General features: G+C 38.3%; 1 protein-coding gene and 1 long non-coding RNA gene across 4 annotated transcripts; one reads left to right on the top strand and one right to left on the bottom strand.

Annotated features, from left to right (window-relative positions):
* Positions 1–906: 906 nt before the first annotated feature.
* Positions 907–11,317, bottom strand: CA3 (carbonic anhydrase 3). Its single transcript, XM_019453386.2, has 7 exons — positions 11,186–11,317; positions 10,195–10,392; positions 7,686–7,804; positions 5,848–5,940; positions 4,753–4,815; positions 3,266–3,421; positions 907–1,882 (listed from the first exon to the last, which is right to left on the bottom strand). Exons 1-7 carry the CDS (start codon positions 11,217–11,219, stop codon positions 1,763–1,765), a joined length of 783 nt encoding a protein of 260 aa, XP_019308931.2. The 5' UTR covers positions 11,220–11,317; the 3' UTR covers positions 907–1,762.
* On the top strand, positions 10,804–23,950 carry LOC109269437 (uncharacterized). Of its 3 annotated transcripts, none has more exons than XR_002081077.2 (4): positions 10,804–11,021; positions 20,166–20,258; positions 21,141–21,286; positions 23,567–23,950. It is a non-coding gene; the product is annotated as an uncharacterized LOC109269437 (long non-coding RNA). The 3 variants fall into 3 exon arrangements; XR_008419907.1 differs by lacking the exon at positions 10,804–11,021 and adding an exon at positions 11,996–12,170 and having other exon boundaries at positions 21,141–21,282; XR_002081078.2 differs by lacking the exon at positions 10,804–11,021 and adding an exon at positions 11,996–12,170.
* The last annotated feature ends 525 nt before the right edge of the window (positions 23,951–24,475 follow it).

Here is a 24,475-nt window from a genome sequence, read left to right as displayed (position 1 = left end):
AGGGATTTAATTAACACATCCAGTTTGCACTGACCAACCTGGTTTTGCTTCACCCAAGTGGTAATCTATTAAATAACTTTAGTCTCCTGGGACTTTGACTTCCAACATAACAGGACTCTCCTGATCCAATACTATTTTCATTCCTTACGGTTATTAAATTATTGCTATAATTTTCTAATGTAAGTCAACATATTAGCCAGTGATGTGATGAAAGATATATCAAAGCCACTAACTGCAAGACTAGACTTTATGCCTAAATATATTAAATGCTTTGAAGATCTCAATGTATGGACTTTTGTAGCATTAGATTAGTGTCATCCCAGTGTCCATTAAAAAAAATAAGGACATAGGGGCACTTGAGTGGCTCAGTCGGTTAAGCATCCAACTTTGGCTCAAGTCATGATCTCACAGTTCGTGGGTTCAAGCCCCGCGTTGGGCTCTGCGCTGACAGCTTGGAGCCTGGAGCCTGCTTCAGATTCTGTGTCTCCTCCCTCTCTACCCCTCCCCTCCTTGCACTCTATCTCACTCTCTCTCAAAAATAAATAAGCATTAAAAAAAAAAAAGGACATAAAAGCTACTGTCTGATTTGATTCCATTCATCTTAGCAGCAACCATGGTACTGGCCTGGACCCCAGAATCCTAAACCAACTTTGAGGCTTCTGGAAACTATTCCACATTCTCAAATATATGGTCACACATTCCTATTCTGGTCTGCAGTTTTCTCCAAAGGCCCTCACTGATTCTTAGCCACTCTGTGAGGGATGTAACATCCAACTCAAATCAGAACCTAACTCTGCTGTCATCACCCTTCCATTATAAAAAACAGAATTACAAAGTTTGCCATTCTTAGTTTTAGTCCGTGTCTGTCATTTATGACCCCTTTCTTCATTAAAAAACACAGCACAATTTTTTTTCATTCACATCTTTATTAGTTTTGATGATCAGTACAACTGCTTTTACCTCAAGTGCAGTCATTCACTCCTTTGTGTTCTAGGAATTCTTGTTCCACCCTCAAATTAGAAAGATACCAGAGGCAATTTTTATTTTAATAAGCATGCAAAGAGAAAGTAGTAAAATTAAAAATAAATGGCCCTCCTTCAGGTAAAGAAAAATATTAGGATAAAGTCAGCCACCTTTGTGAAGAAGAAATTCAAATACTAGATCAAACTTTTTAAAACGCCCAGTTGAATGTGTTTTCCTTTCATTGATATTCAAAACCAGATAATCTTTACAGCAGCTAAAACTGTAATAAATGATGGACCTCTTGTTGGTTTTATTTAAGGTTTAAAAGGCATCATTTCAATTGTTTGCGTCCATAGTAGTTTTAATTTCTGGCTTATGTTTAATTGCTATATGATCCTCATACACATCTACTCCTACATATAGAATTACTCCTTACTTCTTTAAGATGGACAACTCACAATATGACAATAGTAAAACTGAAGTTCTGTGAAATTTAAGATGACAGAAAAATAGTGTCAAATACCCATTTTTCCAGATCTTTACTCCTCCACCTGTTTCTTCTTTGAAACCTTACTAGAAATGCTACTTTCATAGGAAAGATGACTATTACAAAGGCCAAATGCGTTCATGTTACATCTTGTCAAAGGAGCTGGTTTCTTGGTATTACACTCTTGTATTCATTGCTCTATGAGTGTGGAAAACTGAAATATACTTGGAGTAAGGAGCACCAAAAGGAGACAAGGAACCAAGCTCTCCAATGGCAGGTTTCCTTTCCTGAAGAGGGCAAGCTCCAGCAGCCTCATTTGAAGGAGGCTCTCACCACCCTGCCCTTGATAGGCTGTGGAGGGCGCCAATTCCCCACCAGGGGCACTGGGGGCTCATTCTCAGCGCTGGAGAAGAGGCTCCTCAGCTTTGCCATCTGCAAGGGGCAAGGGGAGACTGTCAGCACGACATTCTGGCCAAGTGCACACATTCCACATGTGACAGTCGGCAAAGTCTGGCTTTTCAAACAAGACAAGGAAACCACGAAACCCGTTGGTCCAGAGTTATTTGGTTACCAGTTCCTGAGTAATATAAGGTCTTTCTCTATTTGTAATAATACTTTTCTTCATTTTGTATAGATCACCATGCCCTCTGGTCAAAGTGTTTTCCTTCGAATTCAGAAACAATTATTTAAATATAAGGGGTCAGTATGAAGCATATGCTTTATGTAGGAGGGGATGACAATATCAGTGCAAATAAGAAGTTAATGGGCCTTCATTGTAGAAGTTTATGGAGTACATTTTTTAAAAACAGAAAAAAAATTAGTCACACTATAATTAAAACCAATTTTTTTCTTATAAGAGGAAGAAAAAATTAGGAAATTATCTTCTGTATGCTACATTTCTACCCAAAAATGTTTTTAGCTTTCTCCTTAAGAAAATTGCATTCCTCTTTCAAAATATGTACATGAGTGAACCTGACCATTAAATCTAATCTTTTCATTAAAAAATTATCATATATACTTGAGTCTGTAACTGGCAGAATTATGAAAACTGTCTTAAGTAAGGGAGACATACTGGTAAATACTTCACTATTAGACATTCATGATCTAGGGTGTGAGTTTCTGTGTTGCCCATTTGCTTTAATCTGTTCTGCATAACCCTGGTTACATATTTCTCCCTAAACAATCTTTCCTTGAAAGTCTCTCTGATAAATGTGGCAAGGACATTGATTAGATGGACACTAAGAAGAAAGGCCGTGGAAAGGGGTCAAGGGGTATTGGAAGCAGACAGACCAGAGCTGACTCTCAGCTCTTGCACTTGGCTGTGTGATCCTGGGCTAACAATTTAACCTTTCTGAGCCACAACTTACTTGTCTGTAGAACTGGAAAAACCATATACACGTCACACAGATGTTAAATCCCTTCCATTAGCATCCTTTTCCCCAAGCCTGTATTTACAATCTCCTAACCAGTGCTTAGTATTTGAGGGGCCTCCAAATTAACAAAGGCTAACTCATATTGATAATCTAAACCCTAAGGAGTTTCTAGAGCATGAATCCAGTCATCGTTCATTGTCACAGCCACCTTTACATCATCGGCATTTATCCTGGTACTTTTGGAAGCCAAGTTTTAGAAAGCTGAAGAAGCTGACTGTAATTAACCAGGGCAAACTATGAAGTCTCTAGTCGTATAGCTGTTTTGTAAGCATCCATTTAGCAGCTGTACATTTTCCATTTAGCATCTATATCTTATACAGCCAACGTAAGTGGTTCTGTAAGTCCGTGTGTCCTCAAGGCTCCACTCGTGGCGGCAGCTTACCTGGTCAGAGCTCACGGTCATAGGCTCCTTCAGCAGGAGCCACACAATGCACTCCTCACAGGGCGGCGTGGTGAAGGAGCCGTGGTAGGTCCAGTAGTCCCGGCAGGCAGGGAACAGGCAGGACGGGTCGAAATTTGTGAAGGGAGCCTCCTTGCCCTGGGAGAGAGGAGGGCGCAGGCTCAGTGAGCAGGTGCACCCACACCGCCCACCCCAAGGGTTTCACCATTTTGTGAGAATGGATTTCAAATGCAATGGGAAAAATGGTGCTGTTAAGCAAAGTTCATGACTTTTAGAAATAAAGGTCAGAGGGGGAAGCTGGTTTATGTTATGACTTTGACATAGTCATTGTAACATTTTATTCCCTATTAACTGTCAGTAGAACTATAATTCTATCATTTCTCAAGAAAAGGAAGAAAACTCACATGTAACCACAGTAAAAATATTTCATATAAGTTAATGTTTAGGTTCACAATGCTAAATAAAAACCAGGCTCCTTTGAATATTATACTCAGAATACTTTCTGCGGTGATAAAACTTAAAAGCATTTTATTAGAACAATTCCAAAGGCAATTAAAATGAATCTGTTAATCAGAAGAGTCCACTGTTAAGATTTAAAATGTATAGGTGTCGCCCAAGAGAGAAAGGGCAAAACCAAAACCCAAATATTTAGTACTTCTCTAAGTGTGTGCATTTATGCATGCGTGTGTGTGTGTGTTGTGTGTGTGTGTGTGTGTGTGTTGAGGGCAGGGGTTGACCATTCAACTTCTCTTACATTTACTTCATTAAAAAATGTCATCTGACAGACTATGAAAATTAAATAGTCTGATATATGTGAAATTGCTCTAAAAATTATAAACCATATGAATACAATAGCATTTGTTTGTATACATATACTTAGCATATTCATCAAACTTAGTAACAGATTTTAAGTGAAACAAATACACTTGAAAACGTAAAAATAGGGGCGCCTGGGTGGCTCAGTCAGTTAAGCAGTTAAGCGTCTGACTTCAGCTCAGGTCTGATCTCACTGTTTGTGAGTTCGAGCCCTACATCGGGCTCTGTGCTGACAACTCAGAGCCTGGAGCCTGCTTTAGATTCTGTGTCTCCCTCTCTCTCTGACCCTCCCCTGCTCACACTCTGTGTATCTCTCTCTCAAAAATAAATAAACATTAAAAAAAATTTTTAGGGGCGCCTGGGTGGCTCAGTCGGTTAAGCAGCTGACTTCGGCTCAGGTCATGATCTCGCGGTCCGTGAGTTCGAGCCCCGCATCGGAGTCTGTGCTGACAGCTCAGAGCCTGGAGCCTGTTTCAGATTCTGTGTCTCCCTCTCTCTGACCCACCCCCATTCATGCTCTGTCTCTCTCTGTCTCAAAAATAAATAAACGTTAAAAAAATTTTTTTTAATTTTTTTAAAAATAAAGAAAATGTAAAAATAAAAATTGACATTCCTTGCTTTATGTTCTAGGAGGGAATATGATTTATTTTCACCTTTGTCTTAACTTTGTCCAGTGCGTCAAGGAACAGCTGGAATTCGCCTTTCTCACGTCCTATCTGTAAGAAAATAGGAAACCAATAATTATATTTTTCCCTTCTCCATAATCTATGATTGTCTTGAACACTGACTGTGATCCATCCATCTGCAACTAGTGTTTATAAATCTGCCAGAATATCTTGTACTAAGCAAAAACATAAGTTTATTTCTCCCCCAAGATGTTAGGGTATATATTTTTTGAACTAAACTTAGACACCAGGCCTCTGAAGTACAAAACCACAAAATCACATGATGTCCTTGACCTTCTCTGAAGTCATTCTTCTCTTTTTTTTATATATAGAATTAGAGCTGGAATGGACTTGACCTATGTAAAACTAAACTTATTGTCTTTCGATTCAGACCTACTCCACTTCCTGTTGTGTTGCATTCAGTCACTGAAAATGACCCAATGAGTTCAGGACATAAAACAAATTAGGTCATTCAAAAAGAAAGAAGCTAGATTTTCACCTCTGGCTTAAAATCTAGATTATGTTACTACTAAATTCATAGTGTTAATGACACTAAGTCCACTTTAAACCAAAGTTGGCCCAACAACACACACATTCCGTGTGCTATCTTAGCCTGGGATCATGTGAGTGGTGGCTTCCCTAGGCCGAGGGGATGTCCAGCCAGGGACTTGGCATCACAGTGGTTCCCAACATTGGCTTTTCTGGTTTCCAGTGTGATTGAAATAGAGTAACGGGAAAGGATAATGAACAATACTGTTTTTCTCTCCCCATCACCATAATAAGCTCCTTCCAAGGCTCTGTCTCCATTACCCTTACACACACACACACACACACACACACACACACATTCATTCTTGAAAGAATTTAGAAGTGTTAGGGTTACTAAAGAATGGCAAAAGAAACATGTTTAAAGGAGAGCTAAATAATTTGAGCTGATCTTAGCAAAATATCTTGATTAGTTGAATGAATAATGACATTCATTCCTCTCTCTCTAAATAAAAGGAAGGCGTGGATCTCATGCTACCTTAACCACTGGTAAGGAACTAAATTTTGGAAGAAAAAGGTGGCCAATTTTTACCTTACCTTCAGAAAAATGCCAACCACAGCTATCCCATCAGGCTGCTTGAGAGCTTCTCCAAAAGTGTTATACTTTGGATTCCAGTGAACCAAATGAAGCTGCAATGATACAATATAGGTTAGGAGGAAATTTTCTAGAGGAAAGAAATATGTAAAATTATTCACAATAAACCCAATTGTACTCTAACGTTGTTGAACACTCTTATAGAAGTTGATAGAATTCTAAATATTGATATGCAACATTTTGGTGAAATTTTTAATGGTTCAAAGAAGAACTGTATAAAATTATTATAAGTAGATCGAGAACTTTGTAATAAGCTATCAGTGAAAGTTGAACTTTTGTTAAACTAATTCAAAATATTTATTTTAGTTTTGTACAACATTAAATTGCTCCTTTTTCTAACCAAATGAAACAGCGAAATGTACAACTATAAGCAAGAAGCTGCTAACATTCTAGAGTTAGAATTAATAGGGAAGTAGCAGGGGACAAACAGTAGGAAAATTCTTGGGCATTTTTATATCTACCTCCTTTTAGCATCCAGTGCTCAACAACCTGGTGGTAACCTTATCTTAATTTAGAACATAGGCACCAATTAAATTAGTCAAATTTCCCATATTGAGTTACACAGAATGGAAAGAGAATACAGCAGTTCACAGCAGTTAAAGATACTATATTCAAGATCAAAAGCGTTGAGATAAACCCATGTATAAAGGCCAAACTGCAAGCCTTGCCCAAGGTTGCAAGAAATTTACTAAACTTTCCCATTTTCAGGGGGAAGGTGTCTAGAAGGAAGCCTTAATTATTTATCTTGTCATGGCTTTCTGGACAGACTGTAGAGCAGTGTAACGATCATAGTGAAGTGTACTTTGGGTCTCCTAGAGTTTAGTTTAGCCAGCAATTAAGCACTAATGATGCCGCCTAAGACCGTGTCCACAAGTGCCTCCAAGGTTCCTGCCCCAGCTCCTGTGTTGACCAGAACCTACCACTAAAAAAGAGTGCGGCAGTAAAAACCGAATGCTCCTCACCTCCAGTGCATGTGTCACTACCCCTTCCAGGCTTAGCTTTATAAAAACAAAATGCAGGAGGTTTGTCTTATTCCTTGTAATTTGATGCCTTGATCTGAACTACAAATCAGGCTTTTCCTTAATGGATTAACCAAGAGGTAGTATTTGCTCATATTAAATTGTATGTGTATGTGTTTGTATCTATTCATCTATGTGTGTACATATAAATATATACATATATATGTATATATATATATATACACACATATATGCACACCCTTCATTAAGAGACTAGAACATTAGCATTAGCCAGAATTACTAAATGCTATTTTTAGAGCACTACATTCTTACAGAAGAGGCAGCTTAGGGCCCTGGACAAGATGATAAACTCTGTTGCCAATCTACATAAAGTAGAGCGCCAGGTTTAACACTCACCAGCCATGTAACTTTGTTATGTAGCTTTTCTGTGCCTCAGTTTCCTCATCTGTAACCTATCCCATAGAGTTGCTGAGGGGATCATATAAGTAAATACTTGTAAGCACTTAATAAATGCTAGCTATCCTTATCTTTTCTGTTCCATTCAGTACCTTGGCTTTTTTTTGTTAAACTGCTATCCAATTTCTTAATATAACCTTGAAAATTTTCATGCATGACATAACCCATCTTCTCTTAACCATCTAGCCTAGAATATGTAGCAACTTCAGCTTATGCTAAAACTACTACAGCTCTTTTTCACAACTACGGGCTTGAAGGAAGAGTAGCGGATACTATTTTGTTGGTAATTTTCACTTGGCAGGTTTCACTTTGTGACCAGAGTGGACCATAGCAGTTCCTCCTACCTCCGCAGCATACTTGACTCCATCCACAGAGTGCTCGGAGCCGTGGTCATCCGAGGCGCCCCAGTGAAGATGAAATTGACGAAGCCGGTAGGGTCCAGTGAGAGGACCACCCCTCAGCACTGTGATTCAGAGAAGCTATGTCAACAGCGAACTCATGCTTCTTTTACAGAGTTGTACTTTAAATTTTTTTTAATGTTTATTTATTTTTTGAGAGAGACAGAGACAGAGCAGGAGCAGGGGAGGGGCACAGAGAGGGGGAGACAGAATCCGAAACAGGCTCCAGGCTCTGAGCTGTCAGCACAGATCCTGACGCGGGGCTTGAACTCACAAACCGTGAGATCATGACCTGAGCCGAAGTCAGATGCCCAACCGACTGAGCCACCCAGGCGCCCCTACAGAGTTTTACTTTAAACAAGTGTTCTTATAGACAAAGTTTGCTGGGCAAAAGTCAGTCTGCTATTGTTCTCAAGCACCCTGGTCTGTTCTCGCAAAATAAAGTCTTGGGATATATCAAAATAAATGATTTCTCTTTTCTGTCTTATTTTTTTTGCTTGTTTTATTATGTTTAAAACATCAATTTAACATTTATGACAGTAAAATTAAAACAAACAATGGGCGATAAGGATGCAGACTATCGACAAATGAGTTGGTCCTGCACTGCAGTGGGAAGAACATGACGGTTGAGAGGCAGGCAGATGTAGGTTCAAATCCTAGCTAATTGTGTGATGTCAGGCAAGTGGCTAAACTTCTCTGAACCTGTTTTCGCATCTCTATGAAGGTGATAATAATATCAACCTTTCAGAGCTGCCGTGAGGATTAAATGAGATTAAGGACTTTAAAGTGCTCATCACAGTGCCCATAAGTATACCAATAACTGAGCAAATGTGAATTCCTTCTCCATATCTTGCCTCCAACTCCACTCTTCTTTAAGACTACAAGCAAGAGCTTTCATCCATACTTACACTGTGTCTACTCAAATGAGGTAAAATGGAAAATTCAGAAATTTCTTGGGAATTAGTCAATGGTGGACGGCTAAACTAGACAGTTCTGGGTAACATTAGTTTTTGAGTTTGTTGTCCAAATACCTCAACCCTTCACTTAACTTTGATCTCACTTCATTCACCTGGGGGGTGATTTACAGGTTCAAATATTTTCTGCAGGTCATGGGAAACTATGCAAAAATCCTAAAATCAATATTTAGCAACATAAGCTACGTCAAAATAGAATTCAGAGAGTAGCTATTCTAGAAAGGATTGACCAACTATTGGTGCTGAAATGGCACACTGAAAGCTACATAATATAAATCTGAAACAATAGAGCTAGACTTGTGTGAGCTTGGTCATGTAGAAATAAGTGGTTTGATTCATAGCATTTTTCCTGTCCAAGCACTACAACAGTTATTTTTTGGGCACATGAATCCAATTATTAGGATAACTCATATGGAACTGTATTTCACCATTTTTGCTTACAAAACTGGTATTTTCATGTGGTTCAACATAATGGATACTGTTTAATTTTGTCGTTTCTCCTTCAGAATGGAACTTGATTTAAATGGAGAAGGGAGAAAGAAATAACAGCAACATGAAATTATTGTTTAAGAAAATACAAATTTCCATGATATTTCTTATTTGGAGCCTTCTGGTAGGTAGGAATTATGACACTATGCTCTTTTTATAACATCTTTGAGAATACTCATTTATGTAAATCAGTGAGGATAATTTTAACTTTTTTTACAAATGTGGTTGTAGGAAAATGTATTTTGTGCATCAATCATCAAAATATTAGATTCCTTCTTACCTCATTTACAGTGAAATAAAGCATTTCTAATTAGCCTTCTTTTATTTCTCCGACTTGCTTAATAGTGTAGTGAAATAAAGAGTTTTTTAAACATGTGATTTTTCATTTTCACACAGCACAAATCACTACTCACGAAATTGTCAGATACTTCAAAAACACTCACCAAAAGGATTAATTATACGAACCCCACTGAAGCATTGAAGGCAATGTTCCAGACTCATCTAATGACCTTATTCTCTCCCCTGGATTGCCCCCCCTACACACACACACCCCAGAGGAAGAAAGTGCTATGTTCCTTGCTTTGTAGGATGGTATCTCGGCCACACTTGGGAATGAGTGCCTTGCTCTCTAGGCTGTGGTCAAAAACCACAAGAACCCTTAGGTGTAGGCCATCAGAGCCTGAAGGACACTCATTTGGACTCATTGCCATCACCTCCCTATCAAGCTGCATTTCAAGAATGCATTGCCAACTTTTAGCTTGGGCATAGGGCCATTTTGCAGCAGCAAAGTTGACCAAGGTTAGAGAGTATGACATTCCTAGTCAATGCATAAATATAATTCTTCATGACTAGAGAAAAACAGAGTATCATCTCCATTTTCAGAGATGAAGTGGCTCCTTTTCCCACTAACTCTGTTACTGTGTCATAAATCTCATTGTGCCAATATGGACATTGAAAATGCCCATGTGCCTCTACCTAAGTGCCATACTTACTTGACCTATCGTAAGTATCATCAAACACAACCCTGCAGGTCTTGCCGTTGTTCAAGATGGTCTTGCAAGAGCCAGGATCATAAGATGCTGACCATGGCAGCAGAGAAGGGTCGTGCCTGATGTCTTTAGTATGCAGTTCGATGGGCGACTGGTTGTCTCCCTTGGCAATTGGATAAAGTTCATGCCAGTGGTCAGGACCTAGGAAGTCAAGTTGAGGGCACGGATTTATTTGGTGGCACATTCTGAGCCCTTTCTAATAGACTAAACCAGCAAAATACACGGACACTAGTCAATGATTATGAAAAGGCCTTGGATTTCAGTTTGGGCAAGACAAGGCTTAGCATTTAAGACCTTTTCATAGTTTTGTTAATAGTGAACCTAGAAACTATTTAACTCAGAGGAGTCCCTCTGCTTGCTCAAGAATACAGCCTCAAAGGCTTATTTTTGAGATGCACTTCATCACATGTCTTACCAATGCCATCTTCTATCATGTAGCTGGAATAAAATAACACTGACCACATGTGGTTTTCAAAGCACACCCATATTTCTTTTACCATGGGTTAGGCAGAAGCCAGCAGGCAGAGCAAGGATCTTAAACCAACACCAGGCTAAGAGAGGTTAAAGTGCTTGCCCAGTATCATGGAGTAAGGGACAATCAGAACTGGACCTCTCGTGGGCTGACTTCTCAGTCAGAGGCAGTGTGATCTTGAGCAAGTTACGGAGCCTCTCTCTGCACTTCAGTTTCCTCCAACGGAAGTAATAACGGCTCCATACCAGGGAGAACTAAATGAGATAAAGGTAAAAGGGTCAGCAGCTTTTGGCACTTGGTAAATGCTCAGTAAATGTTAGTTTCCATCAACCCCTCCTCCCATAGTTTCCCACGCACTCCCTAGATTTGCAATGCCAGGGGCTCCTTTCTATGCAATGCCAGGGGCTCCTTTGGCACTATCCCGGGACAGGGGGGAGGGGGTGGGTGGCTGCTCGGACTCACCGTTGTGGCTGGCGTAGCCCCACTCCTTCGCCATGGTCGTCGTTGTGGGCACTGGACCGCAGCTGACTTCTCTCCCCGGCGTCGTGCAGAGTCCCCGCGAGCCCGCGCCTTTTATATAGGTCCCCCACACACTGCATGGCCTTATTAGGTCAGTGAGGGTGGGGCGGGGGGCTAAACTGGATTGGGGTGGTATTTGGGAGGCGCGGTGGGGGGAAGCCAATGAATTCCAAGAGCTAGACAGCTGTTGGGCTCCGAGGGGAGATGGGCGAAGGCCCCCACCCCCTCCCTACCCTCTCCCTGAAACCGCGACTCCTGGCTCTGCTAACTCTCCCTCCGTCTCCCAAAGCTGCAGGGCTTTCTAACTAGTGTTGCCGCGGTGCAAAAATGCGGGCAACTTTTGTTTCCTCCTCCCTGCCTCCCTCCTGCAGGCTTTTTGTTGTTGTTGTTTCGGGAGGTGGGGTATCCTAACTGTGCTTAGCCACCAAATAAAATGTGCACCCCAGCAGCGCTTGCAGCCTCACTTCGAAGTTGCTTTTAGCCCAGGCTGGTTGTCTGGCTACGGTCTGTGGACGCTTCTGGGAGTTTGTTTCGTTCCAGCGATCCGGTTACGGTGGCTGGAAAGAACACGTTTGTTTGCCTGACCCGTGTTTGACTCCCTTGCAGACAACTTGTAAAATGTTAGGAGCAGAGGATGGGAAGAAAGAGGCCGGAGGGAAGGTTCTATAACTCCGCTACCCTTAAAGATATTTACAATGCCCTGTCTTTGGAACCGCCCCAGGCAGCATTTCCCAACCTAGCGAGTCCCTTTGATCTGCAGGACTGTGAGGGCTGGATCTCGGAGAGCTCCGGGAATCCGGGAGAGGTCTGCATCCTAGGTTCACGCAGAGCAGGAGCCTGGGACTGATTTACCCCTACTCCGTGAGCCGTACCTCTGCTCACGAAAAGTCGAGAATATTCTGGAGTGTTGGAAGGCCACAAACATAAAGTGAGTCATATTGTTTAAAATGTAGAGCCTCCTTCTCCAAGAAAGAATGAAAGATTAGAAGAAAAGGAAGAGGAGAGGCTTCCAGAATTGCTTTGTGTTTTTCTCTGTCCCTCCCAAGTTGTTTTAGAATATGATGACCCATGCGAAAGGAGAATGGAATTGGTAGGTCCAATGTGCACAGAGATATATTTTTAAATGTCTGGTTATGGTTTACATTGAAGAAGTCAATGTACTACATATTTGTAAGTCTGAGAGTATATTGTCAAATTTCTTCTTTGTTCTAGGTCAGTAATAATACTACTTACAAAAAAGACAGCAAAGAGATGTAAGACTAATTTCAGTGCTATCTTGAACAAGGTTGCAATATACATTTCCTTAATTGCTTTGACTTTTATTGATGCTAGCATTTTGTATTTGGGGATTACTAACCTTGAAAAGGAAATCTCTCATCATGGTAAAGATAGCTCATCCCCAAGGCATGTGGAATGACTGACCACACTCATAACCTGGACGCCAGGGGAGTCACTCCCCGGCGTATTTTTGTGACCAGGGATCATTTGATCCACACAATAGCAGTGTGGAATCAAGAACTGAGATAGTTCGGAAAATCTAAGCGAACAGCAAAGCAAATGCCCTTAGACTCTGAACTCAAATATGTCAGTGTTAGATTAGAAAACCTGCAGATTTGGGTTGTCTGGGGTCAACTTTCTGCTTTACTGTGATAGTGTGGTGCTATAGTTTGTAGTTAATGGAGGTGTTTTATATTTCTTATTGAGTACATAACTATTTGTATCAGTAAACTGTGATCTTGCTTCAATTCATTAAATCATAATCTCTCTTTTTCTGGTATGTGTAGTTAAAGCTTGGTAACTACATTTCACGTTATTTGATACAGTGGTAATACAGATAAAGTGGATTTTTTTATGGAAATATAGTTGACATACGATATAATATTAGTTTCAGGTGTACGACATAGTGATTGGATATTTACATACACTATGAAATGATCACCCTGGTGAGTCTAGTTACCAACTGTCCCCATATAAAGTTATTACAATATTAGTGACTATATTCCCTATGCTATACTTTACATTCTGTGATTTATTTATTTTATAACTGGAAGCGCATACCTCTTAATCCCCTTAGCCTATTTCAGCCATCCATTCCCCTCTTCCTCCACACCAGCAATTACTGGTGTGTTCTCTCTATTTATGAGTCTGTTTCTGTTTGGTTTTGTCTGTTCATTTGTTTTGTTTTTTAAATTCCACCATAAGTAAAATCGTATGTATTTGTCTTTCTTTGTCTGACTTATTTCACTTAGTATAATACCCTCTAGGTCTATCATGCTGTCACAAATGGCAAGATTTCATTCTCTTTCATGGCTGTGTAATATTCCATTGTGTATATACCCCACATTTTCTTTATCCATTCATCTGTCAATGGACTCTTAGATTGTTTCCATGTCTTGGCTATTGTAAATAATGCTTCAGTAAACATAGAGGTATATATCTTTTCAAACTAGTGTTTTCTTCTGGTAAATACCTAGGAGTGGAATTGCTGGATCATAAATTTTTGGAGGAAGCTTCATACTGTTTTCCATATTGTCTGCACCTATTCACATTTCCACCAACAGTGCACAAGAGCTCCCTTTCCTCCACATCCTTGCCAACACTTGTTATTTCTTGTCTTTTTGATACTAGCCATTCTGACTGGTGTGAAGCAATAGCTTATTTTTGATTTACATTTCCCTGAGGAGTAGTGATGTTGAGCATCTTTTCATGCATGTGTTGGCCATTTGAACATCTTCGTTGGATAAATATCTACTCAGGTCCAGATAAAATGTTTAATAAAATCTTTATACCAAGCAAGGCCAACAATCCAGGAATTCATCATATTGTTATTGTTTATGTATAGACAGAATTTTAAAAATGGGTTGTCAATCAAATATCATATGACTTCACTCGTATGAGGACTTTAAGACACAGAACAGATGAACGTAAGGGAAGGGAAGCAAAAATAATATAAAAACAGGGAGGGGGACAAAACAGAAGAGACTCATAAATATGGAGAACAAACTGAGGGTTACTGGAGGGGTTGTGGGAGGGGGTATGGGCTAAATGGGTAAGGGGCACTAAGGAATCTACTCCTGAAATCATTGTTGCATTAATGCTAACTAATTAGGATGTAAATTAAAAAATTAAAATAAAAAAAGAAAGAAAAATAAATAAAATTAAGATTTTTAAAAATAAAAAATGGGTTGTCATTAATCAAAAAAAATAAAAGACTCTCCACAATGAATAAATAACAAATTAAAGACTGTACACAATGCCATATAAATTCAAATAAACAGTAGGCAGAATTTGCAAAATGAAGTATTTAATAGTTTAGGTGTCATCGTCTCAAAAAATGATGGTTGGTGTTTTCATTGTATTTTCCTATAAGAAAGTTAATAAAAATTGGAATTTTAAAGCAATTAACATCAAATCATGTCAAAATAATGTATTTTTCAGAAACCACAAACTAATCATTCTCATCTTAAATGATTTGCTCCAGCACGTTTGCCTGTAAATTTCAAAATTCCCTGTCAACAGTGCAAAGAGATCATTTTTTTTTAAATTTCTGTTAATTAAATTTTAAAAAAATTAAAAAATTTCTGTTAAAAATTTTTTTTAAAATTCTGTTAATTAAAAACTTTTTTTAATGTTTATTTTTTGGAGAAAAGAGACAAGCACAAGTGGGGGGAGGGCAGAGAGGGAGGGAGACACAATCCCAAGCAGGCTCCAGGCTCCAAGCTGTCAGCACGGAGCCTGAGGCAGGACACGGGACTGAAGCTCACCAACCGAACTCACCAACCGCAAGATCATGACCTGAGCCGAAGTTGGACACCTAACCAACTGAGCCACCCAGATACCCCAAGTGCAACCATTTTAAATTGTGTCAAAGACTTTGAGATTTCTGGAGATGGCTTTAAAAAGAAAACTGTTAGGAATACACAGAGATAAATAATGCCAGAAAAAGAGCCAGCAATGATTAACTACAAATTCTTTCCTAGCATAGTGACAGCATTTCTCCCAGCATTATTATTGATGTATTGGGCAACTTGTAGGATTCCACCACCCCCCCCCCCCCCAAAATGTGCTTATACGAAGAAAGGAAGAGCAAGGTCAGAGACAGAAAGTGAAAGAGAAACAGAGTGACAGGCAGATAGACAATAGAGCCGCCAAGAAAGATCATTTGGGTAAACAAAAGTTTTTGGTGGGTGGAGTGTCTGAATTGTGGAAGTTTCAACTAAGCCAAAATTACTAATAAAAATCAAAATTTTAAATTAATGTATTTAATTTTCATATATAACATAACTTTTACCTTCCTCCCTGACAATGTTTTGTTTTTGTTTTTGTTTTGTTTTTTCCCCCAAAAACAGAATTGGAAAACTTGGCTCATCACATTATATAGGACCATGATAGACTTAGTTCCTGAGTTTGTCACCAGTAATAACTCTCTTGGATTGGATCTTAAATTTTGGTTGCTGTTAATGGCAACTTTGTAGGAAGCCTTGTCGCATCTGATGTCCCTTACTAACAATGTATCTATCTGAGATAGTTACTTTATTTGCAAGGGAGGAGCATGAATCCAAAGGTGAGGACCCCCAAAACCTATGTAATGAGGTTTGATCAGGGTTTATAAACTTATTTTCTTTTAAATACAATTTTTTCTGGGGCGCCTGGGTGGCGCAGTCGGTTAAGCGTCCGACTTCAGCCAGGTCACGATCTCGCGGTCCGTGAGTTCGAGCCCCGCATCAGGCTCTGGGCTGATGGCTCGGAGCCTGGAGCCTGTTTCAGATTCTGTGTCTCCCTCTCTCTCTGCCCCTCCCCCGTTCATGCTCTGTCTCTCTCTGTCCCAAAAATAAATAAAAAACTTTGAAAAAAAAAAATTTTAAATACAATTTTTTCTTTTAAAATGCAGTAATAGCGGGGCTCCTGGGCGGCTCAGTTGGTTAAGCATCCGACTTTGGCTCAGGTCATGATCTCGCAGCTAGTGAGTTCAAGCCCGGCATGGGGCTATGCTGATAGTTCAGAACCTGGAGCCTGCTTCGGATTCTGTGTGTGTGTGTCTCTCTCTGCCCTGCTCATGTTCTGTCTCTCTGTCTCTCAAAAATAAATAAACAATAAAAAAATTTTTTTAAATAAAAAAAATAATAAAATGCAGTAATAGTATCTTAAATAGAAGAAAATTCATTACATTTTATGATATCTTTCTTAGGATCAAGTTTAGATGGTCAAATTTAGTTTTCAATAACTTAATCTAGCATTTGCTTGCAAACTTAAGTGGAATTGTGTTTTGCTTTGCCATTTCATAGCACTTAGGTGGCTGTTTGCCCAAACTTTTTTGGTCTCAGATACTTTATCTGTGAAACAGAGAATAATGCCTGCCTTACAGGAGTCTGATGAGGCTTAAATGAGATAATACAGTAAAGTACTTATTACAGTGTAGGCCAATGTATTTAGGACTCAGAAAAATTAGTACCCTTCTCTGGCCTTGTTCTTTTTATCCAATTTCTCTTTGAGCAGACACCTGCTCTAAATAACCCTTGTTCCCTGTTGGTCATGAACAGTGCTTTCAGTGCATATTGCAGAGCTCAGGTGCTAACCCACAGACATCACTAGGATGAACTGGTGGAAGATAAAGTTGATACCCACAGCATTCACCTTCTCCTTGAACTACTCTGAGCCTCTCAGTCTAATGGCCACCCTTCCCAGGGGGGGAGTTGAAGTAAACCTTTTTAACCACCTGTGACCAATTATTTGCAAAAAGTATTAATCTAGTATAACAAATTTAACTGAAATTCTAAATACTGTAATAAGAACTAAATATAATTCCTACAAGGCTTAACCATTCTCTGGTATACTATTTGATAAACAAGTTTTTAAAAATAAAATTCAAACTCCTTTAAATGATATTCAGGGGACTTCAAAAGTCTACCCTCTCTACTTTTTAGCTCTAGCCTAGCCTTTCCTTCCAAATTCATCCACCCTGCAATTCAAGGCCACGCTGCTGTTAGATTTGTATTGATTTTTTTGGTATTATTTTTATTTATTTTAGGGGGGTGGATTTCGGGGTACTGTTTAATACTGTTTAGTTAGCCACTTCTCTGGCTTTAAAGCATTGCTCCCCTAGGCTGGTCAGATAACTTTTCAAAATAATAACTGCCTTGGACACTTTACTTGGTTATTAGCAACAAACAAAGTAATAGACATACAAGCACTTGAAACTAACATTTTGCATTTATCATTATTCTCACTTTACAAATTTAATGGAATGAATGCTTAAGAGCTGTGGGGTTTTCATGCAGGAAGAAATGCAAAGTATTATCTTAAAAAATGTAAGGCACAAACTTGATAAAACTAAAATCATGGCATCTTAAAGACATTAGAGACTGCTTTTCATGAAATTTCTGAGCAACAGAGCCAAAAAATGTCTGCATCAATTGTTTGAATATTTAATATCATTAAGTATTTATTTTTCCAAAAATAAGTAATCAAGACTAATAGGAATTTTTGCATTAATAGCATATACCACACAGCTATTTTATTATATTTCTTCCAAATAAATAATGAAATTTAAATAACCTACTCTTAAAATATTTTGTGTTGACATAATGCACAATTTTCAGTATTTTTCAGCTCTAATTGCTGGATAACTGACAAATAAAATTGTACGCTGTTTAAGGTGTCCATCATAATAACTTGATGTACATATACATTGTGACACAGGATTCCTCCCATCTAGTTGATTAACACATCTATCACCTCACCTATTTATCTTTTGTGTGTGTGAGAGAACATTTAAATCTACTTTCCTAGCGAATTTCAATTATACAATATAGTTTTATCTCCTGTTGTACCATGTTACACATCAGATCCTCGGACTTTAGTCATCTTACAGCTTAAAGTTTGTATCCTTCTACCGATCTCTCTATATTTCCACTTATTATATATATATTTTTTTTTTTTGTATTTTAAAAGTAAACTTCCTTCTATAGGAAAGGGCTACTTAATATCTTCATTTCCTCCAATGTAGATACTATTGACCCTAGGATGAACTGTTATTTTATGTTCCACTAAGAAAAAAAGTGCTGTCAAGTAACCCATCACACACAGCTTTTCAAAAAGTCCTGTCAATAGTGTTTCAACACGCCTCATACCCTAAGACTAAGATGCGATTAATTGTTATCTGTTGTCTAGAAAAAGTTCTTTGGATGCTTCTGATTTTGCCTCTAAATGATAAGGACTATCTTGTCATTGTAAAAGAGATGTAATTTCTGTTTAGGTACAGCTTTATAATGTTGTTTTTTACTTTGTTTTACATTCTAATGCATCCCCTTGATTTGTGATGTTTGGGGGGGAAATGATTGTTTACTATGATATAATATTAATGTATTTCATAAATTGCAATCACCTGAAATCCCTGCATATAGTTTGGCCTTTGGTATTTAAATAACTTAAAACTAGTATGAAATTTTGACATAAATTTTCTCAAAACAGAAACATTCTTAGTTAACTATTATTGCTGTAGAGAAGAACACACCTGTGGAACATAATATGGTCAGCCACACACTCCTCAAGGTGATCATAATACATACTCATTTGTGTAAAACAGAAATTAGGAAGGAGGAAATTCCAAATGGAGAGCAAACTGCTGCACTGAGCTATTGTTTTTGCGTGCTCTGGTACATAAGCTATCTACCTTGTTTTAGTAGAGGTATGTTTATGACAAAATCTTTAACATATCCTCTCTGAAATTCTAGCTCAACATCTCACCAAGTGGTCTCTCTGTGACCTTGAAAACCAGAATGCAAGATGAATAGCTAATCATGTGAAATTCTATAAACCAGAAAGTGATGAAAAGGATCCATATAAATATTGATGTCTAAAACAAATGCGGTTTTTTCCATGCTAGAACAAATATTTTTATTTACTCTAGACCAATTCAGTGTGTAACTAGAATTGAACTTCTGGAATTATAGTTTCCTATCAGAATTAGCTGTAGTAAAATGCACTTTTCTTCATGCATCAGAAGAATCATGTGAATTCAAAAGGCTTTAAGGAATGTATATTCTTTATTTACATCGCTAAAATAAACTCTCTTGTAAGATCCAATATATTTTAACCTTGAAACAAAATATTACTAATAGAAACCAGAACTAGTTTTTATAATTTTAATTGTTCACAATATCCTATTGAAAATGGAATATAACTGAATGAAAAGTACTTGTATGTCATGTAAAAATGAATTGCAATGTATAGAAGAGCCAAAGCTGCTTTCTCAGGACAATGAAGGCTTTTCATGTCTCACTCTTTAGAAAAGAGAAGCTAATTATTGCTGGTTAATATTTATGAATGCCAACAACATGGAAAAATTGGAACATATATCCACACTTAGGGCCAAGAAAGTTTCAATCGAGGCTTGATACATAAGTGCAGACAAAAACCAGTGGGAAAACAATGGGTTGGTTGGGGAATAACATGACCGGGGACCAGGAGTGTCCTGCTCCTGCTTGGAGAAGATCTATCTTGCCACCTCTGCAGTTAATCCCTCATTAAACTCCGATGTTCTACTGACATTAACTCTTAGGACAGTTTATCCCTCTGTACCATCAGAGCTTGAATCCTCAAGGGTGGCCATTCTGACCAGATTTTTGGTTTTCAGTTTCACAGTTAGTAATCACTTATTATTGACCATAAAGACATTCTTCTTTTCAGAAAATACCAAGGAAGGGGTAGAGAAGACACATAATTCACGCCGAGAAAGCTCCATTCAAATGAGATGGATGAACCTCGCTGTCCCTCTTGGACAGAAGCACACATATGAATACCTTGCTCACAGCCAGATTGATGCACATGGCTCTTCCAAAACAAACAGAACTAGATTCTTTGTTTGGCAACCATTGTATTCAGACTCACAATTACTTTTCTAAGGTATTCTTTTTTCACACAGGGATCAGAACTGAGCCTGAGAGGAACAGCTGGTCAGATTTTTTCATCTTTGGCCTAAGTCACAAACTTCCCACATTGATATTTGATTGAGAGGGTGAGTAATGGGCATTGTTGCCTGGGGCTCGGTACTCAGATTGCAACCAGCAGCACTGCCTAGTCGGGGACAGGGTGATGAGAGAAACACATGGCAGCTTAGCATGTCTGATATTGTACAAACTCTCCCCTTGCCATAATTAAAAAATGGCATGAGCTCCAAAGTGAACTTAAAAAAAAACAGAGTTCGTCAATTCTGATTCAGGAACAACAATTTCTTCACACTTTCACATTGTTGAACTGTTGTGTTACTAAAATCTACGCTGATTTTGTTAAGGTACATTATTTAGTGAAATAAAAAAGGATCTCTCTTTGGTAGTGGTAACCTAGAAAGAGTTGTTCATTATTACTTGTCCTGTAAAGAATTTTATTATTCTTTTAACAAGGATAGAGTAATAAGAATTGCATAAATATAAATATGGAAGTGCGTGGAAAATATAAATTATAATAATATATTTCACAAATTTAATATACCTTGATTTGAACATATATCTTTAATTTAGGCTTTACTACACATGTAGATAAATGACATGCCACAAATCTTGGCATGAAACCTATCTCTCAGAAATGGTTTCTATGCCAACCACCAGACAGAAACTTCTGAAGTCACTACATTCCACTCCATAATTTTAAGTCATTACATCGCATAAGTGTATTTATTTTGTTCAGTGACTGGTCCAACACTGTTCTTTAGCCTATGACATCGGTGACTAATCATAGTAACTACTACTTCTGAAGTTCTTATTAGTATATTTGACCTACCAAATCAAATAAATTCCAAATGGAATAATATTTATCAAAATCCAATAAGTTTTTAAATATATCTAAAGAATGCGTTCAACACAGATCTTTAATGCTTTCTACATGTCATGCTCTGTTCTAGGCACTGGAGATATACTCAGGATGAAGAGAGAGAGACTGACTGCTCCCACTGAGTGGGTGGTACTGATGAAAAGCAAGTAGACAATAACCATGTGGCTTATCAGGAATGATCCACTGGAGAGACTGGAAAAGAGGCATCTTCTGTAGGTGTGATAATTGTAGAAGAGTTTCCTGAGGAGGGGAAATAAAAGAACTAAAGCACGGAAAGCCATTGGAAGAATTCAAGAAAAAGCACTTCAAGTGGAGGAAACTGCAAGAACCCTGTAGCTGGAGGGTAGTAACCTGAGGAGAGGGTGTTGCAAAGTGGAGTGAGAAAGGATGGTACAGGCCAGGTCACGTAGGTCACAGTGAAGAGTAGATCTTTGACGTCGGTGCAATGGCAAGTTATTGGAGAGTGTCGTGCTGATGAGGGATATGACCTGATTTGCCTTTGCAGATCACTGACCATGATGTGAAGTAGAGCTGGACGTGGTAAGCAAGGAGAAATATAAATTTGCATTATTATGATTCTAGTAAAACATTTTCTTCATGAGATGAATCTACAAATCTCAGATGGAGTTCATAATACCATTAGTGAAATTTGCATGGCTGCACATGAGAAGGAAACAGGAAACAAAACTCAATTCTGCATTTCAACATGATCACCATTAAACTAAGACAATGAAAATGCAGGAAAGCAACTATTTTCCTCCATGCTCGGGAATAAGGAGTGGTTATCAGAGATTTGGGTTACCTAGTAGGTCATTGGTATTGACTACTGTCCCAACCCCCCGTGACCTCCATTTTATGACTTCTCTTAAAACAATATCTGAAATGTGAGTAGCCCAGAGGAGCCTGAGAGAGGGAGCTATAAACTTCTCCAGGCTCCTCCCAACTAGAGGAAGACCAGGAGCCAGCATACCTGTAACAAGAGGGGGGTCTCTGTAGTTAATCCAGAGCAAGTTTTTGTTTGTTCACTCATGTGCTTTTATTTATGTATTTGGTACATTGGTTGTAAAATAGAATTAGACCACAAAGTGTTGAAATTAACAATTGGAACTCAGACTTCCAGAGACCTGGGTGCCGCCTCCAGCTCTGCCACGTACTTGGGGCCAGTAACGTCCCAGTGCATGGGCTCCCTCGGTAGTAGAACTAGGAGAATGGAAATGTGTTTGTCTTATAGATTCATTAAGATTACACATGCAGAGTACTTAGGAATACTACCTGGTATTAATAAGCATTCACTAACTAGCTTAAAAAGCATAGAAATGTAAAATAGATAAAAATTTTGTCCTGAGTGAATTAGTTCCCAATTAAATGAAACTTCATGAAGGCAGAAACCAGGACTGTTTTACATATATATTGGGCTTATAACCATAGGCCCAATACCTAGCTCAGTAGCCATAAAACAAATACAGTTGAAGAAAGGCAGGCAGGCAAGCAAGAAGGAAGGAATTCAGGGAGGGTAGAAGGGAGAGAGGAAAGAGAGAGAGGGAATTTCTAACTAATAGGAAGTGAATTGTTTGAAGGAGAATTTCTTTCACTCCCATTAAGCAAAAGAAATTGTTTATAGTCAAAAATATCTGATAAAAGACTGAAACGTGTTAAAGATTTCTTGAGATTATACAGAACTAGAAATGGAAATCTAAAACTCTGTGTGTGTGTGTGTGTGTGTGTGTGTGTGTGTGTGTGATGCACTGAAGATATTGCATTTATGTATAGAGTGCATTCTAGGGTTTGATTTCAATTTCCAAAATATGCCTCTAGATTACTCACTTGTCTCGATTTCCACTGCTATCATCCCAGTCTAAGCCCTAGACATCTCTCATCTGAACTATTGCTCTCTCCTGTGTGTTCCCAGAATATGTGCTCGCTTCAGCAGCACATGTACAGTGTGTACCCAGAATATACTAACCTTCTTCTAGCCGCAGAGGCTTTCAGCTTCTGTCTTCTAACTAAAGTGCTCTTCCCTCAGGCTTTTTCCCATCATTCAGGCTTCAGCTGAAAAGTCACCCGTTCAGAGTGACCTTTCTTGGCCACCCCATCTAAGTAGATTCTTAATTTTTATGAGAGTACCAGGTGTATATTATTTCTTCTACTTATCAAAACCTATAGTAATTTCATTTATCTGTTTCCTAAAGTGAATGATGAATGAATGAATTTATTTCTGATTTAACCGTACCTCACTTATCTGAACTAGACAATAATTTGTTGAAGCCAAACACTATTGACCTTTCTCTCTTTCAAAGACGTAAACTTTGTGATGGTACCTACAAGTTGAAGTTAAGCACACGTTTTTCCAAACAACATGTTAGAGAGCATCTTTTAGTCATTGTTTCACTATTTATAGGAAATTAAAATCACCATGCAAGTTGCAGGAAAGTCACCTGCCTAACACAAGAGTAAATACGGTAATTTCCATCCCTTACTCCTTCCACTCTTTCATAGGCATCTGCCAGCATGGCATGCATATTGAAATCCCAATTCAGGAATGAAAATCTGAAACCAAGCTATCTGCTTTTGTGTACTCTGGCACTGCATCATTTAAAATAATCCAAGAATGAAAATATGAGCTAAGCTGTTTGCTTTTTTAAACATTGAGCGTGTCAATCCTGAAATTCCACTGGACAAGCATTTACTCTCCACAAAGGTAAGAGTTCCTGTTGACCTTGAATTATTCAGATGTCTAACAATACAGTACCCTCCAATATGTGTTCATTCTGAACAAATAGAATTTGGACCAAATTATCTCACGATCACAATCAATTATAGCTCGCTAAATAACATAGAGATTAAATGTTTTTAGGAGAGCATTTAAGATGTGAGGCTCTGAAATCATTGCACCCTGAGTTTGAATGCAAGCTCTGGCACTTACAAGGCGTTTATCCTTGGGAAAGTTACTCTGCCTGTCTAAGGCCCCAGTTTCCTTGGTGATAAAATGAGGATAATAAAATATTTCATTAAGATCTTCTTAGGGCTAAATATAATAGTGCATATAGAATATTTACTATAGTAGCTTTCTTAATACATATTAGGTGATGTAATAATAATAATAATGATTATTTTTATTAATTATTATTATTAATGATTATTCTTATTATTATTACTGGCTTTTTTAGTTCAAATGGATCTTACAGGTTCTTGAGTCCAAACTTCAGTGAAGTTCCAAGAATCTCCAATTTATGAGTGGTCATCCAGACTCTTCTTGAATGAATGTAGATTATTCTATGTTCCTCAATTTCAATTGTTTGCAAATAATTTATGCAATTTTATTGTCTCATTTGGTCCTAGTTCTGTCTGTTGGAGTAAACAGAATTAGATTTAACCATCAGCCCTAAGATATACCTTCAAATCTTT

The sequence above is a fragment of the Panthera pardus genome, unplaced genomic scaffold, assembly GCF_024362965.1.
Source record: "Panthera pardus isolate Hobbes unplaced genomic scaffold, ASM2436296v1 HiC_scaffold_7, whole genome shotgun sequence".
Taxonomy (NCBI): domain Eukaryota; kingdom Metazoa; phylum Chordata; class Mammalia; order Carnivora; family Felidae; genus Panthera; species Panthera pardus.
The sequence above is the reverse complement of the archived record's forward strand: the minus strand, read 5'-3'. Positions and strand labels throughout refer to the sequence as shown.